The sequence below is a fragment of the Danio rerio genome, chromosome 2, assembly GCF_049306965.1.
Source record: "Danio rerio strain Tuebingen ecotype United States chromosome 2, GRCz12tu, whole genome shotgun sequence".
NCBI lineage: Eukaryota > Metazoa > Chordata > Actinopteri > Cypriniformes > Danionidae > Danio > Danio rerio.
Window position 1 is genome coordinate 53,695,001 of NC_133177.1, and position 17,152 is coordinate 53,712,152.

General features: G+C 36.9%; 1 protein-coding gene across 1 annotated transcript in view; it reads right to left on the reverse strand.

The window, feature by feature from the left end:
* The window catches only part of cntnap2b (contactin associated protein 2b), a 90,585-nt gene that overhangs the window by 48,184 nt on the left and 25,249 nt on the right, over nt 1-17,152 (reverse strand). The window contains 4 exon segments of the mRNA NM_001302242.1: nt 1,170-1,373; nt 6,174-6,321; nt 8,345-8,538; nt 10,101-10,211. Of these exon segments, the coding sequence (NP_001289171.1) occupies nt 1,170-1,373; nt 6,174-6,321; nt 8,345-8,538; nt 10,101-10,211 (657 nt within the window).

Sequence of the window (17,152 nt, forward strand, 5' to 3'; positions counted from 1 at the left end):
AATTTCTGTTTAACCGAGAGAAGATTTTTTCAACACATTTCTAAACATAATGGTTTTCATCTAATAACTGATTTATTTTATCTTTGCTATGATGACAGTACATAATATTTGACTAGATATTTTTTCAGGATATACTAGTATTCAGCTTAAGTGACATTTAAAGGCTTAACTAGGTTAATTATGTTAATTAGGCAAGTTAGAGTAATTAGGCAAGTCATTGTATAACGGTGGTTTGTTCTTTAGACAGTCAAAAAATATTGCTTAATAATATTGACTTTAAAATAATAAAAAAATTTAACTGTTTTAATTCTAGCTAAAATAAAACAAATAAGACTTTCTGCAGAAGAAAAAATATTACAGCAAATACTGTGAAAAATTTCTTGCTCTGTTAACTAAAGTAAATTTTTCTATAAAGTAGCTCATTCTTTACCAGTCAACTCCACTCTGCGTCTCAAGTCCACTGACGTACATGGCGAGCTAACTAGACAAACTGGTTACAGCAGGAAGCATCCATATTGAGGTAATCAATCAGCTGGTACTGTAAGCGCGAAAAGGAACGACTTCATACCGCCCCGTAGTGTTCATTTTAAAGACAAAATGCAGCCATACGTACTTCTTGCTTTATAATTCGTGATTTTTCAGAATGAGCCTATGTTTCATTATCCAGTGTTAAGATAATCATGTGCAGCCCACCATTAATTCATGTTCAACCTGTTTTTTGACTACCATTATAACAAGATATAAAATGAGACCTAAGACATGATCCCATTGCACTTTTCGCACCATAAGGTACTATTCATGTATTTAAAAGTATACTAATAATATTTACCTAAGTAGGTTAACCTACTAGGTAAGTTAGGTTAATAAGGCAAGTCATTGTATAATGATGGTTTGTTCTGTAGACAATCAAAACAAAATATTGCTTAAGAGGGCTAATAATATTGACCTTAAAATGATTTTAAAAAATTAAAAACTGCTTTTATTCTAGCCGAAATAAAACAAATAAGACTTTCTCCAGAAGAAAAAACATCATAAGAAACACCGTGAAAAATTCCTTCTCTGTTAAACATCATTTGGGAAATATTTAAAAAGGAGAAAAAAAAAACAGAAGGACGAATAATTCTGACTTCACATGTATATATAAATTATTTTAAAATGAAAAACTTTACCCAGGTTGATCTGCAGCTGTAGTTTGGCTCGCCGTAGCTCTAGCGTGATATAATCTCCCTGTTGTCCCTCCCCATGCAGCAGGACGCCGTCTCCTTTAGAGGTCTTAAACTTCAGCGATATCACATCCTTCAAGATCTTCATCTTCTTCTGTCTGAAGCGATAGGAAATCACTCCCTGGCCATCGAAGCTGATCACATCTGCCCCTGAAAGCGGGAATATGGGTCAATCTAATGAAGTCTTTCCCAGATCTACGCTCAAAACAACTTTGTGATGCAGCTGAGGTGAAACTGAACATATTTGCTTTTAAAGAAACCATATTTTAAATTATAATGCTGAATTATTTTTGATCTTTAAATAAGCATTTCTTGAATTATGCGTATTTCCACGTTGGGAATTCAACCATAGCCCAAAGAGGTCAAACACAACAATGCAGAAGAGCCTAGAGCCCCATTCACACAGGGCATCAGCGTCAACGCTTCCCATTCACTTTGAATGGGTGACGTCAGGCGTTGCCGAACTGCATTGTGGGTCCGTCGGCGCCGCTTCAGAGGCGTTGCTCGCTGCAGAAGTTGGGACTAGCTCAACTTTTCAACAGAAGCGTCAGCCAATTAGATCGCTATATGCAAATAAACCAGCTAGACAGTGGCCTATTGTTGACTGAATTTCATTGGCTGACGCCTCTATGATGATCGCTTCAGCCCCAACTTCAGACACGCCTTCAGTCAAGCGTTGACGATGAAGCCCCGTGTGAATGGAGCGTAATCCTGAAGTGTGATGGAATTATAGAGGAACTGACAACAATATACCATATTTTACACAACAGAGGGCAAATTTAGCAACTTATATTGCAACTTATTTAATACAATTAATACCAATAAGGCAAAAATTGTGTGGACATGCATATTTTTGTTATTCACAAGCAGTGATGGGAATAATGGCGCTATAAATAAACGGCGATACATTTTTCAGTAGCACTTAATCAATTGAATTACCGTTTCCTCTATTACAACGGCATTACCGTTACTGACAATAAAATGCTCATTACTATAATTGAGAACACTGAAGGTCCTGGAGGGCCGGTGTCCAACAAATTTTAGTTCCAACCCCAATCAGACACACCTGGGCTAACTAATCATGCTCTTACTAGGCTTTCTAGAAACATCCATTCAGGTGTGATGAGGCAAGTTGGAGCTAAAATCTGCAGGACACCAGCCCTCCAGGGCCGAGTTTGGACACCCCTGACAGAATCTTTCTCTGGGGTGGGTGTGTATGTGTTTGGGGTTGGGGCAGGACACATAACCAACCAGTGATGATGATTGGTGTGTCTATGAATGTGGTGTAACTGAGAATGTGATGATTGGCTTAGATAGAGTACATTTTCATCGTTTGCCAATCAGAGGTAGAGTAGGCGGGTGTTCACACATAAACAGTAAGTGGCACACACCAACGACCAAGAGTCAGAATGATGGCAAATCCAACAAGTTTAAAGGAAAGAAAATATAAGCACGACTTTTCCCTCCATGAGGTTAGAGGCAAGAATGTTTATGTATCGTGCAATTTATACCTAGGAAAAAAGAGTCTCTCTGCATTGGTGACAAGCAATCCTAATCTAATGAAACACCTTAAGTTTTGTGAGTGCCCAACACTGTTCACAAGTGACTAGTTTCAGCTTTGCTTTAAATTTGTTTAGACTTTAATAACATATTTTGTTCATAGTGAATGCCACTATTATTTTAGTCTTATTCTTAAGGCTGATTTATACTTCTGCGTCAAACGCCGGCGTATGCTACGGCGCTGACGCATAGCCCTTCGCCGTGGCCGTCGGCGTCACTGACGTGCACCTCTCAAAAAATGTAACTACACGTCGCAACAACGCGTAGCGTAAGCTCTGTGATTGGTCGGCTTGGTAGTGCTGACGAGTCTGGGCGGGACCGAGAGCCGCGCGAATGGCGCGAGCGATTGTTTACAATTGTGGAGTACCGTGAAGGAGCTCTGGATGGAAAGTTTTGTTTTGTGTTTACCTCATAGTTAAAGTTGTTGCACGTCTGCCGGTTCCTGCCTCAAAATGAGCGAGTTTGAGTCACTTGTACATCCAGGAAGTGTTCAGGAAAAGCAAGACAGCAGCGAAGAAATTCGACACAGAGGAACATTAACACCTCACTGCCAACTAGCGTTTCGGAAGTGTTAATGCAGACCAACAGAGACCGCGTGCAGAAGTATAAATGCACAGCCACGACGCGCGTTACCTGCGCAGTGAGTAACGCCGATCACTTGACGCAGAAGTATAAACCAGGCTTAACTTTTATAATGTTCTGAAAATGTATATTATATAAGTTAACTAAGGTTAACTTGGTTTGAGTCTTATTCTTTTTTTACAATACCAGTACTAAATCCATGAAAATTCTGAACAAAATTAAATAATATATTACAATTGTGAAGTATAGACAAATACCAGCAAAAATAAATTGAGCAGTGGCAAAAAAAAAAAAAAAAAAGCTACAGAAATAGATTTTGCTTAGATTTTGAGAATTTCAACATTTCGCCATCCTCATCATGTCGCTCTAGGCTAGTTTATAATAGCAGATGCCACTCTAAGCTACTTTATAACAACACATAGGGCCCTATCATACACCCGGCGCAATGAGGTGCAAGGCGCAATTGTTGTTTGCTAGTTTCAGCTTGGCGCAAGAGTCGTTTTGACGTTTTGCAGCATGCTGTTCATATAGCAGATGCATTTGCGCTCATATGTGCGCTCATAGGCGTAAAGGAAAGGAAAACAAATGAAGGCGTGTTATAAGCATTAAATATTAAGCATATAGGATATAAATAGGATATATATAGGATATAAATATAAAGGATTAAAATATTAAAAAACATTATTTTCTAGCCTACATAAATATAAAAACCACACTTTCATGCCTTCTTCATCTCGGGAGGCTTTTTCAGTTTATTCGCGATAATTTTCTTTTGTATAATGTTATTATTATTAGTAGTATTATTTATTATATCCATATTTATATTTGTTTTATTAAAAACAAGCTTAGATTTGCCCACCTGTCAGGTTTCAGACCATATAGGGCACAGTGTGTTTGGATATACTCAGTTTTTTAAACACACCTTGTTATTATTGTTTATTTATTCGTTGGCTTGAAATTAGAACTGAATTTAGAAATAGTTTTGAAACAAATCTTTGCACTTAACAAACAAAAATTAATTATTCATAGGCTAATGGATGTCTGTGCGTACAAGGTTTCCTATCCACGAGAGCAGTGCATTCTGACACGCCTATAATGCATTTGCGCCCTGCGCTTTGCACTTTGCGCATGGATCATCAAAATATAGCCCATAGTGCTCTAGTAGGCTAATGCCTGACAGTAGATGGTGCTGCAAGCTCGTTTTTAACAGCAGATGGTGCTCTAGGCTAGTTTTTTAATAGCAGATGGTGCTCTAAGCTAGTTTTTAACAGCAATCAACATTCTAGGCTAGTTATTAACAGCTGATGGTGCACTTGGATAGTTTATAAACAACACCCTAATCTAATTTGTAACAGCAGATGCCGCTCTAAGCTAGTTTTTAACAGCAGACAACGTTCTAGGCTAGTTATTAACAGCTGTTGGTGCACTTGGATAGTTTATAACAACACCCTAAGCTAATTTGTAACAGCAGATGCCGCTCTAAGCTAGTTTTTAACAGCAGACAACGTTCTAGGCTAGTTATTAACAGCTGTTGGTGCACTTGGATAGTTTATAACAACACCCTAAGCTAATTTGTAACAGCAGATGCCGCTCTAAGCTAGTTTTTAACAGCAGACAACGTTCTAGGCTAGTTATTAACAGCTGTTGGTGCACTTGGATAGTTTATAACAACACCCTAAGCTAATTTGTAACAGCAGATGCCGCTCTAAGCTAGTTTATAAAAAAACATGTCACTCTAGTAGGCTAACAATTAAAAGTGCTTTAAGCTAGTTTTTTTTTAACAGCAGATGGTACTTTAAAGTAATTTTTAAAAGAAAAGGGTGCTCTACGCAAGTTTTTAACAGCGGATGGTGCTCTAAGCTTGTTTTTAACAGCAGATGGTGCTCTAGGCTAGTTTTTAACAGCAGATGGTGCTCTAAGCCCGTTTTTAACAGCAGATGGCGCTCTAGGCTAGTTTTTAACAGCAGATGGTGCTCTAAGCACATTTTTAACAGCAGATGGTGCTCTAGGCTAGTTTTTAAAAGCAGATGGTGCTCTAAGCTCGTTTTTAATAGCAGATGGTGCTCTAGGCTAGTTTTTAACAGCAGATGGTGCTCTATGCTAGTTTTTAACAGCAGATGGTGCTCTAGGCTCGTTTTTAACAGCAGATGGTGCTCTAGGCTAGTTTTTAACAGCAGATGGTGCTCTAAGCTCGTTTTTAACAGCAGATGGTGCTCTAGGCTAGTTTTTTTTTTACAGCAGATGGTGCATTTGGATCATTTATAACAACAGACACCACTCTAAACTAGTTTATAACAACACATAGCACTCTAGTAGGCTAATGTTTAACAGCAGATGGTGCTCTATGCTAGTTTTTAACAGCAGATGGTGCTCTAAGCTCGTTTTTAACAGCAGATGGTGCTCTAGGCTAGTTTTTAACAGCAGATGGTGCTCTAAGCTCGTTTTTAACAGCAGATGGTGCTCTAGGCTAGTTTTTTTTTACAGCAGATGGTGCATTTGGATAATTTATAACAACAGACACCACTCTAAACTAGTTTATAACAACACATAGCACTCTAGTAGGCTAATGTTTAACAACAGATAGCATTCTAGGCTAGTTTTTAACAGCAGATGCTGTTCTAGACTTGTTTTAACATCAGCTGGTGCACTAGGCTAATATTTAACAGCAGATAGTTCTCTAGACTAGTTTTTACTTACAGTAAAAAAGCTCAAAAGCTTGAAGTGTTTAAATTTGTAGTCTGGTTCTCTTGTTTCATTTGGTCGGGCTCAGTTAGCATTCACATGACGGATAATTTCCACAAAACTCACAGTAAGCACAGCCATAGATCTCCACCCTCAGGCCAGTTCTGCCCTCCTCGCTCCAGTCCAGTGGGATGAAACGCACATATCGAGCCACAAATGGGTGCTGAAGTTCATGTCGCACGGCCCGCTCTGAGTTCCAGTTACCTGAAAATGTCTGAGGCAGAAAGAAGAGTTTGCAGTTTGTAAAAACACAGGGAAAACCTCCTACTGTGAGTGAGATGCTTCATTACTGCTGCTTCTGAGTACACAGATCAATAAAACAGACTCTAACGCATTTCCATGAGAAATGGCTTTGCATCTTAATCTCTGTGATCGAGCATTTCAGTTTAATTATGCAAGGAGGGAATAATTTGTGGTGAGGAATGAGCTTTTTCTCATGTATGAGAACAAAAATAATCAAGTTAGCCTTTGGTGATTAAAAAAAATTGAAGTAGTTTATGAATTTTTTTAATGTTAGGGAGCAACTCGCAGGATATAAAAGTCTCCTGATTATTGCAAATGCTTTTCCTAGAGAGTAATGAGATTAAATGGAAAGCGTATGACAACTCAATTGTTTCTCGGTCTCTCTAGCTCTAAAAATATAACATAAAATTAAATAAAAGTTCAAAGTTTCAATATAAATTCAAGCATTTTCAATCATAGTATTTATTTTATGAAATAATATTGAATTACATTTTGTTTATATTTTCATTTTTAATTAAAATTTTACTTAGGTTTACAGTAGTGTTTATTTTTATATCAGTTTTGGCAAATTTAGTATTTTTCAGTAACCTTCTAACTTATTAACTTATATAACAATATTTTATTCTATTTAAATTTATTTTATTTTAATTTAAGTGGCAACAAGTACCTGTCTTAGTGAGTGATTTATTGAATCATTCATTCAAATTTGATCAGGGAGCAACTGTTTGCATGGCTTTGGTTGCATTCGGTCCAATTAATATTTTATATTATTTATTTAATATTTTATATATTTATTTAATATTATATTATATATTATAATTTGTATGCCGCTTATTCACTAGAGTATTATTACTATTATTATTATTATTATTATTCATTCATTCATTTTCTTTTCGGCTTATTCCCTAAACTAACCCAGGGTCGCCACAGCGGAATGAACCGCCAACTTATCCAGCACATGTTTTTACGCAGCGGGTGCCCTTCCAGCCGTAACCCATCTATGGGAAACATCCATACACACTCATTCACACTCATACACTACGGACAATTTAGCCAACCCAATTCACCTGTACCGCATGTCTTTGGACTGTGGGGGAAACCGGAGCACCCGGAGGAAACCCACGGGAATACAGGGAGAACATGCAAACTCCACAAAGAAACGGCAACTAACCCAGCCGAGGCTCGAAACAGCGACCTTCTTGCTGTGAGGCGACAGCACTACCTACTGTGCCACTACGTCACCATTATTCTCATTATTATTATTAATATTGGTATTAGTATTATTATTTTGATTATTAGTATTAGTATTAGTATTAGTATTATTATCATTATCATTATCATTATCATTATCATTATCATTAATTAATTAATAGTATACATTCATATGATTTATTATATTTTATAATAAAAAAAACTAATTATTTTGAAAAAAGTAAGAAACTTATTAAAGTTCCCAAATTACGTCAATAAAAGTTGAACTTTCAGCTAAAACTTTGTAGGTCATGTACGTTTTGTGTAAGACAGCAGCAGCTGCTACTTTCAGATTCATTCATTCATTCATTTTCTTGTCGGCTTAGTCCCTTTATTAATCCGGGGTCGCCACAGCGGAATGAACCGCCAACTTATCCAGCAAGTTTTTACGCAGCAGATGCCCTTACAGCCCCAACCCATCTCTGGGAAACATCCACACACACATTCACACACAGTCATACACTACAGACAATTTAGGCTACCCAATTCACCTGTACCGCATGTCTTTGGACTGTGGGACAAACCGCAGGACCCGGAGGAAACCCACGCGAATGCAGGGAGAACATGCAAACTCCATACAGAAACGCCAACTGAGCCGAGGCTCGACCCAGCGACCTTCTTGCTGTGAGGCGACAGCACTACTTACTGCGCCACTGCTTCGCCCCTTTCAAATTCAGTAATGCATTTAATGTAATAACAGTTATTCCCTGAGCCATAAATCACAGTTTTCCTTGTAAACTCACCCATATGTTGCTGTCCTGCCGATAGGGTTTCCAGTTGCTTCCGGTGTCGCTGTACAGGAGCCTGTAGTTTTTGGTCCAGTCGGAGCTGCTGTATCTGCCCTGCGTTGCGATGGCTGTGATCTGTTTTCTGGCCCGGAGGTCCACCTGTAGCCACCGGTACCTGTCCGAGTCTGATGGTGACCATCCGCCATTGCCTTTCAAAGAGGAAGAACAATGTAAGAAAACAACACTAGATGCCAAGTTTGAATTACGATGCTTTAGTGCACACCGCAGCTTCATAATGCACCATTAGCACCATATTTCCTCAACGCTGGCCAGCATGCATTAAAATTCATTATGACCCATAGAGATGTTTTCCTCAATTCTGCAATCTAAGCAAATCCTGATGCATCCTTAATACTTTATCTGCAGTGAATCTGACTTTATATCTCAGTCTAAATGTCAGGCAGCGAGGAGAGAGCATGATACTGACACACAGGCTGATTTTCATATGCAGAGATGAACTACAATGTTCACAGAATGTATTTCCACAATATAATGGAATGCACAACCTTACTCTTACACTGTAAAAAATGCAGGGTTCTACACAATTCCCTCATGTTGTCCCAACACAAATTAAATAATCAAATAGAGCATAAAAACAACACACACACACAGGCACAGACTTTGCTGAGTCTTCTGTATTGAATTAGGTCAGTGCTTAATTTGTGAATTACGAGGTCCCAGAAAAGATCGGGGTAATGGATCCAGGATGTTACCCGAGGATGGAAGGGTGTTGTTGGGGGTGGGGGTGGATGTTGGAGGGGTGTCATGGACGAAGGACGAAAGTGAAGAGTAGGGGGGTTGTCGTGGAGTGAAGAGGGTTGGCGAGTCGCGGAAGAAAGTGAAAGTGAACAGCGGACGGGGGAGGAGGGCGGTTGAGGAGGGGGGTCGGTAAAAATGAGGTGCCAGATCCGATTTCAGACGTGCCGGATCCGGGATGTTCCGGCACAATTAAGCCCTGGTCGAGGTACAACGGAGGATCGTCAAGCAGGCAAAGGTCAAAACAGGGACAGATAGGAGCATGCAGATAATCCAAAAGCGAAGTCAGAATACAGGCGAATGGTCGGGACAGGTGGCAAAACAACATAAACAGTAAAACAAAGCAAAGGTCAAAAACATGGCATGACAAGGAAAAATGTTCCAGTAATGCTCCCTTACAGATCACAAGACTCAGCAAGGGTGTGTGTGCTGTTTTTATGGTTCATCTGATTAGTCCATCATGAGCTTCCAGCTGCATGTGTGTATCAAGGGGAATCAGAAACTAGTGTGTGTGAGGTGAATGATGGGAGTTGTGGTTCATTAAAATGGCATATGAGTAGTTCTTCAGTGATCTGCACAGGCTTGATCGCTGGTGATTGTGACAACATGTAACACTAAAATTAACATTTTAAATTTTAATATATTTAAAAATATTTTATCCACAAAACATCATTATAAGCAAACACATGAAGCATGAACATGAATATACATCATTTGTAACAATGATAATAATCAGAAACATTTCTGTAATGTTTCTTTAAAATCTCAGCCTTGCATCACAGAAACAAATGAGATTTTTTAAATGTATTTAAATGGAAAAAAGGTAGCTCAAACTGTAATTGTATTTCACAGTATAATTGTTTCTCCTGTATTTGATCAAATAAATGCAATCCTGGTGCTCATAATCTAATCAAAGTACTTTAGTTCTAGTTCTCCGTTGTGAGCATGTTCTCACCTACTCTCCTGTTGAGTTTTGCATAGCCGGCACCAAAATCCGCTGCCAGCACAGAGGAGCTGGTGAAGGCGCTGTAGGGAAGCGGTGAAGCCAACACCTCATCACACCTCTCTGGAAAAAAGAAAACAGAAAAACATATGTCTGAAATTATTTTATTTTATTTTTTTAAATAGTACAGACTTAACAGCAAACAGATGCATGAGACAAGGGGGAGAGAAAGAAAGAAAAAGAACATATAATACACATTGCATAAATGAGTACACACCGCACAGATCTCTCTTTTAAAGTTATATTTTCTATTGGATGCTATGCAGTAATACATTTGTGCATATAAAAATTAGTCATTACCAAAGCCAAAACTAGAGCTAATTTAACAAACTAATTTGGGATCATTGTCTAAAAAACAGTATGCCCAATATTATGTTAGGCAGAATGAAACAAAAATCAAGAGAAACATAATATCCCTAATTATGTTTGGTGACAAAATGTGTGTGTGTGTGTGTGTGTGTGTGTGTGTGTGTGTGTGTGTGTGTGTGTGTATATATATATATATATATATATATATATATATATATATATATATATATACACTGTAAAAAAAATCGTCAAAAAAAGGTTAAATGACTGGCAGCTATGGCTGCCAAACAAAAACCATAAAATTACGGTAAAATTTCTTTGTTGAAATAAAGTGCAAAAAATAATAAATCTACAGATATTTTCATTAAAATGTTTACAGAAAAACACTGTTATTTTACAGACTTTTCCTAGATTATTACGATCAAATACGTTCAATAAAGTTACACACTAAGAGTTTTACAAAGAAACACTGTTATTATACAGACTTTTCCTAGAATATTATGATTAAACACCATCAATAAAGTGACTGCACTAAAAGTTCAAAAGAAAACAATGTTATTTAAAAGAATATTCCCTAAATTATTACGATTAAACACCTTTAATAAAATGCCAAGACATACTCATGTTCGTAATTTAACAGTTTTATTTTGGATCAAAATTTTTTGGAAAAAACACCAAACGAGATACAACTGATTAAAATTCTCACAACTTTAAAATTACAGTTGTTACATTTTAATAAATAGTGTTTATGTAAAACATGTAGAGGTTTAAGTTATATGGAATGATTCAGTTACTGATCTTAAATGAAATGGAACTGTAATGTGAAGGGGACGTTGACAAAGGAGTGCAGATCCAAATGCAGGTTTATTTCACAGAGATGGTCAGGCAAGCAACAGTCAACACAGAGGCAAACAGATGAAACATTATGCAGGGAAGCCAGAGTCATGGTCAAATAACAGGCAAATGGTCAGTCCCAGCAGCAAACAACGTAAACAATTAACAAACAAAGCAAGGCAAAACAAGAGAAACGTGTCATAATGTTCACAGTAACAGTATAACAAGACTAAGCAATTGGTGCGTGCGTCTGTGCTGCTTTTAAAGTGCATGTAATCAGTTCATAACGATCCTCCGACTGTGTGTGGCCAGTCAGCAGAATCCGGAACAGGTGCATGTGAGCGCATTTAGTGTGTAACTTTATTGAACGGATTTGATCGTAATAATCTAGGAAAAGTCTGTAAAATAACAGTGTTTATTTCACTTTATTTCAACAAAGAAATTTTACCGTAATTTTATGGTTTATGTTTGGCAGCCATATCTGCCAGTCATTTGACCTTTTTTTTAACGATTTTTAATTTTTTTTACAGAGCAAGTAATTACAATTTATTACTTTAATTTCATGTAATTTTAAATGTACTTCATAAAAAACAGGAAAAAACACTGTGTAAATAATACAGCAATTTTATTGTATAAAACAGACAAATTGCTGTAATTTGTCATTACTTATATACAGTAGTACATAAAATAACAGTCAAGCTGTTAAATTACAGATATTGTTTGTAATTTTTACGGATTTTTAAATATAATTTAAAATAACAGAAAAAAATACTGTATAAATAATACTGTAATTTCCCTGTATAAAAAACAAAAATGTCAGTAATTTGTCAGTAATTTGTCTTTTGGGCCCCCCTAAATGTATGGGCCCTTAGAATCATCCTAATCATCCTAACTCCACTATCTATCTATATATATATATATATATATATATATATATATATATATATATATATATATATATATATATATATATATATATATATATATATATATATGTGTATATACACACACACACACACACACACACACACACACACACACACACACACACACACACACACACATATATATATATATTACACAAGAAGCAGTGCTTTGCATTGGGTGTGTGTGTGTGTGTGTGTGTGTGTGTGTGTATGTGTGTGTGTGTGTGTGTGTGTGTGTGTGTGTGTGTGTGTATATATATATATATATATATATATATATATTTATTTATTTATATATAATAAATAAGACATTTAATTAAATTACATATTTATACTTCAAAATCTTTCACCAGTTCACCATTAATCTAACCCTCTGATAAGTATAATGGTATAATGTTTACACCTATACATGTCTGAAATATTCCTGAACCAACTGAACAGAGACAGCCATTCATACGTTTGCCAAAAATGCATATAACAGAAGATAATATTTTTGAAATCAATGCATAGATGCCAACATTGTACTCTTTAGTGAGACCGAATCCATTTACATGCACACCAATAAGCTGATAACACAGAATCATCACAGAATCATCTAATTGAAATAACATTTTACATGCAATACAATACCCTGACAATCAAGTAAACGAGACCCTATTATTAATTAATAAATCAGTTTGTTTCCTGGTAGTGGCTAACATGTTAATACGCTTCTGTCAATCAATATCGGTGGGTGGGGAAAACTGCTAAATCACAGTGCACTTAAAAATCACTAGGATTTGGATCCTATTTTAACATCAGAAACTTAAAAAAAAGATCCCCGTCTGATCAATTATGTATAGATACAAACATTATAATCACGATATTCGATAATATTACATTTCACTGTGAGCATGTATTATTAGTACAATTGGCGTTCCCTTTTTGCGTCTGAGAAAGCGTTTGGACCCAGAAACTGTGACGATGTCAGGCTTAACAAGTACGCTGGCATTTTTGTACGTTACTGATTTACAAGAGTCAGGATTAATCTATTAAAGGGATTTCTGTTGCTGTGCTTTAAACATGAAAACAGCAGCAAGTCTGTAACCTCTCTGCTTTGTTAGAGAGCCTTGAGAAGTGGAGCATGTCTCACTGAGGTCCTTGATGTTTCAGTGCTGCGGGTGCGGTCAGTCTGCAGGGTTTAAATAGGCTCCTTGTAACCCAATTTATCAGGCCAGAGGCAAAATTCAAGGCCACAATCTGAGCAACACTGAGCAAAACAGGACATTTAAAAACAATGTTATCAAATGCATATAGTTCATTGTGTTATTTTATCTAAATGTTATAGGAGTTTTCATTATGACTTTCAGTGTAGCTTATATTTGGGATATATTTTTATTTTTGAAGTTTAGTCACTTTGTTGTTTTGTAATTTTTTGGTATGTCTTTAGAGTTGTATTTATTTTTATTTTTGTTTTATTTATATTGGTACAATAGGGTAAAATAAATGAAAATAGGAAAATACTAAAATAAAATGACCATTTGTATTTATAATATATAATTTATATTCATATAGAAAACATAAAAAAAGAAAGATAATAAAACAGAATTAAAAAATACACAGATTTTAGATGTAAAAACCTCTTAATGCCACTTGAGATTTTCTTCTGAAATCAGCCCTTTTCTCAGATCCCTGTGTGTAGACTTAATAATTTTAGTAGAAAATTTCAGATGGCATTTAGAGATTTTTGCAAATAAACTATTGAACTATTGATTTTTTTTTTGAATATTATTAAATACTGTAATATTACATGAATAATACTAAATTAAGGCAAGCATGGCTTCTTTAGAACACATGCGAAAATACAATCAAGGATATTATGCACATATTCATTCATTCATTCATTTTCTCGTTGGCTTAGTCCCTTTATTAATCTGGGGTCGCCACAGTGGAATGAACCGTCAACTTATCCAGCACATTTTTATGCAGCGGATACCCTTCCAGCCACAACCCATCTCTGGGAAACATCCACACACACACTCATTTACACACCCTTATTCACTACGGACAATTTAGCCTACCCAATTTACCTGTACCACATGTCTTTGGACTGTGAGGGAAACCCATGCGAAAGCCAACTGAGCCGAGGATCGAACCTGCAACCTTCTTGCTGTAAAGCACTACCTACTAAACAGCAACTAAACAGCACTACCTACTGCGGTCTACAATTCCTTTGTCTTCATGCTTGGTTTGTGCTTTGTCATGCACTGTCAACCCTGGGCCCTTATATAGACAGGTGTATGCCTTTTCAAATCATGTCCAATCAACTGGATTTACCACAGGAGAACCCCAATGAAGCTGCTGAATCATCTCAAGAATGATCAGTGGAAACAGAATGTACCTGAGCTCAATTTAGAACTTTATGAAAAAGTCTGTGAATACTAGGGATGTAACGGTATTGTAAATACCGTCATACCGCAATATAATTTTTTTTCGATATTACCGTAGTCGCATGACTCGGTAAAACTATAGGTCTTCTGAGAAAATTTGCTCATGCGAATGAAGCGAACGGGAGGTAGCGACAACTACAATTCCCATCAGCCCATACTTGACCATCATCCCTTGCGGTCTGTTGTCGCTACAGATCCAGTAATGCGGAAATGGAGTGTGCTGCTAGAAGCGGAGATTAAAAAGAGCTGGAAAACTCTAAAGCGGGTGTTTTTGCTGCGCGCGTACTGAATAGCGGTGTTGTCGCGCGCGTACTGAATAGCGGTGTTGTCGCGCGAGTTCTTATCAGCTGTGTTGTCGCGCGCGTACTGAAGAGCGGTGTTGTCAGCACACTGTTCAGATAGATGCAGACATGAGACCTCTATCTTACTCATGGTTTGTCCTCTCAAGTGGGGGAAAGACAATGCACAACGTTACCCACTGCTGTCAACCTGGGCCAAGTCATATCTCTGTCCCAGAAACCTCAGTCCCAAATGAGAGGGTTTTTTTTCTGTTGCAGGGGACATTGTAAATGCTCAGAGATACCAGCTTTTACCAGATTATATTTATATGATAATTTTCCTTAAAACCCATCTCTATCTAAGTGAGTGAGTGATTAAATGTTGAATGTGATGAGTTTTCAACAATACTAAATTGAAACTTAATTTTTTTACATGGTTTAATATTTTTTTGTTATTAAAATTGAAGTTCCTGTTTCAAAGCTTACAGATAGATGACTAATTTGTATGTCATTGACACTTTTGGCACTTTTTTGGAGTATTTTCATAAGTTTTGTTTTTTCCTGTAAATGATTCAATAAATACTGTACCGTGACATTCATACCGAGGTATTACCGTACCGTGAATTCTGATACCGTTACATCCCTAGTGAATACTGATATACATGTGGTTTTTCAGCTTTTTTATTTTTAATATATTTGCAACAATTTAAAAGAAAAAACAAAATTGTCACATTGTCATAATGGGGGATTGTGTGTAGAATTTTGAGGACATAAATAAATCTAATTTATTTTGGAATAAGGCTGTAACATAAAAACTGTGGAAAAACTGAAGCGCTATGAATACTTTCCGGATGCACTGTATATCTTTAACTTTTTTGGTTCCACAGAAGGAAAAACAAGGCAAAATTTGGAACAACACGAGACTATGCAACTTATAAATAACATAACAAATACAAATATTAGTGACTTTAAGTCCATAAAACACTTGCATGTGCATATAGTCATGAGGCAGATGGTTTCACATACAGACGCAAGTGATTCATTCCTGGGATTGGATGTGTCTATGTTCACCTCACATACATGTACAATCAGCATCAACTAAACCCTTCAGAGATCGCAGAAATGTCAGCAAGCGCATCTGCACTGGTGACCTTTAACCAGATGTGATGAGGTTGAGTCCTCAAAGATGGCCATTTCCCATCTGACAGAAATATATTTACTAATTTCATTTAAACTTCGTCAGACTGTAAATTTTGTAACGAACATTTATTTTCGGCTTAGTCCCTTTGTTAATCTTAGGTCGCCACAGCGGAATGAACCGCCAACTTATCCAGCACATGTTTTACGCAGCGGATGCCCTTCCAGCTGCAACCCATCCCTGGGAAACATCCAAACACATACACTACGGACAATTTAGCCTACCCAATTCACCTATATCCGCATGTCTTTGGACTGTGGGGGAAACTGGAGCACACCCACATGAACACAGGGAGAACATGCGAACTCCACACAGAAACGTCAACTGACCCAGCCTAGGCTCGAACTAGCGACCTGTACTCCTTAGATCAGTGCTGCAGGTTTCTCTGAGCTCTATAATGAGAGCGAGAGGGCGATTGTTCACTGATCGAACACCAGAGTGCTCATATTGATCATCATCTTCTCCTGGGATTGAGCTTTCATTTACCCAGAGAGCCTCTGAATCGCATGGACTCAATGCCCATCTCGCTATTCAGCTCTATTTAGTGCTGTTTAATATCAGCAGGTACATGACAAATGGAGGAAATGTGATGTTCAGTTCGATTTGGACGGTTCTAACAGCGATTGAAGCAACGTTTATACGTGTTTTCATGAGTTTAATTGTAAAAGTAAACATGTATACATCTTATGCTGTAAAAATGGATTGCTTACCTAGAGTTTTAACTTGTTTCTAGTCCAAATTTCTAAAGAGTCTTAAATCAAGAAAAAAAATATTAAATATAAATATAAAAACGTATATATTGTTTTGCTTTCAGAAATACTAAATAAAATTAAGTGAGTTTATCCTTTAAGCATGCAAATGTTTTGTTTTCCGTTTGAAATAAAAACATGTTTGCCGCATTTGCAGATTATTTTGTGTAACATTAGAACTAATGATGTGACGTTGTACACCGAAGCATGTCAAACCGCTTGGAACGAATGTGTGGGTGTAGGACCAGATAGATTATGATAAATGTAAAAACTTTTGAAGA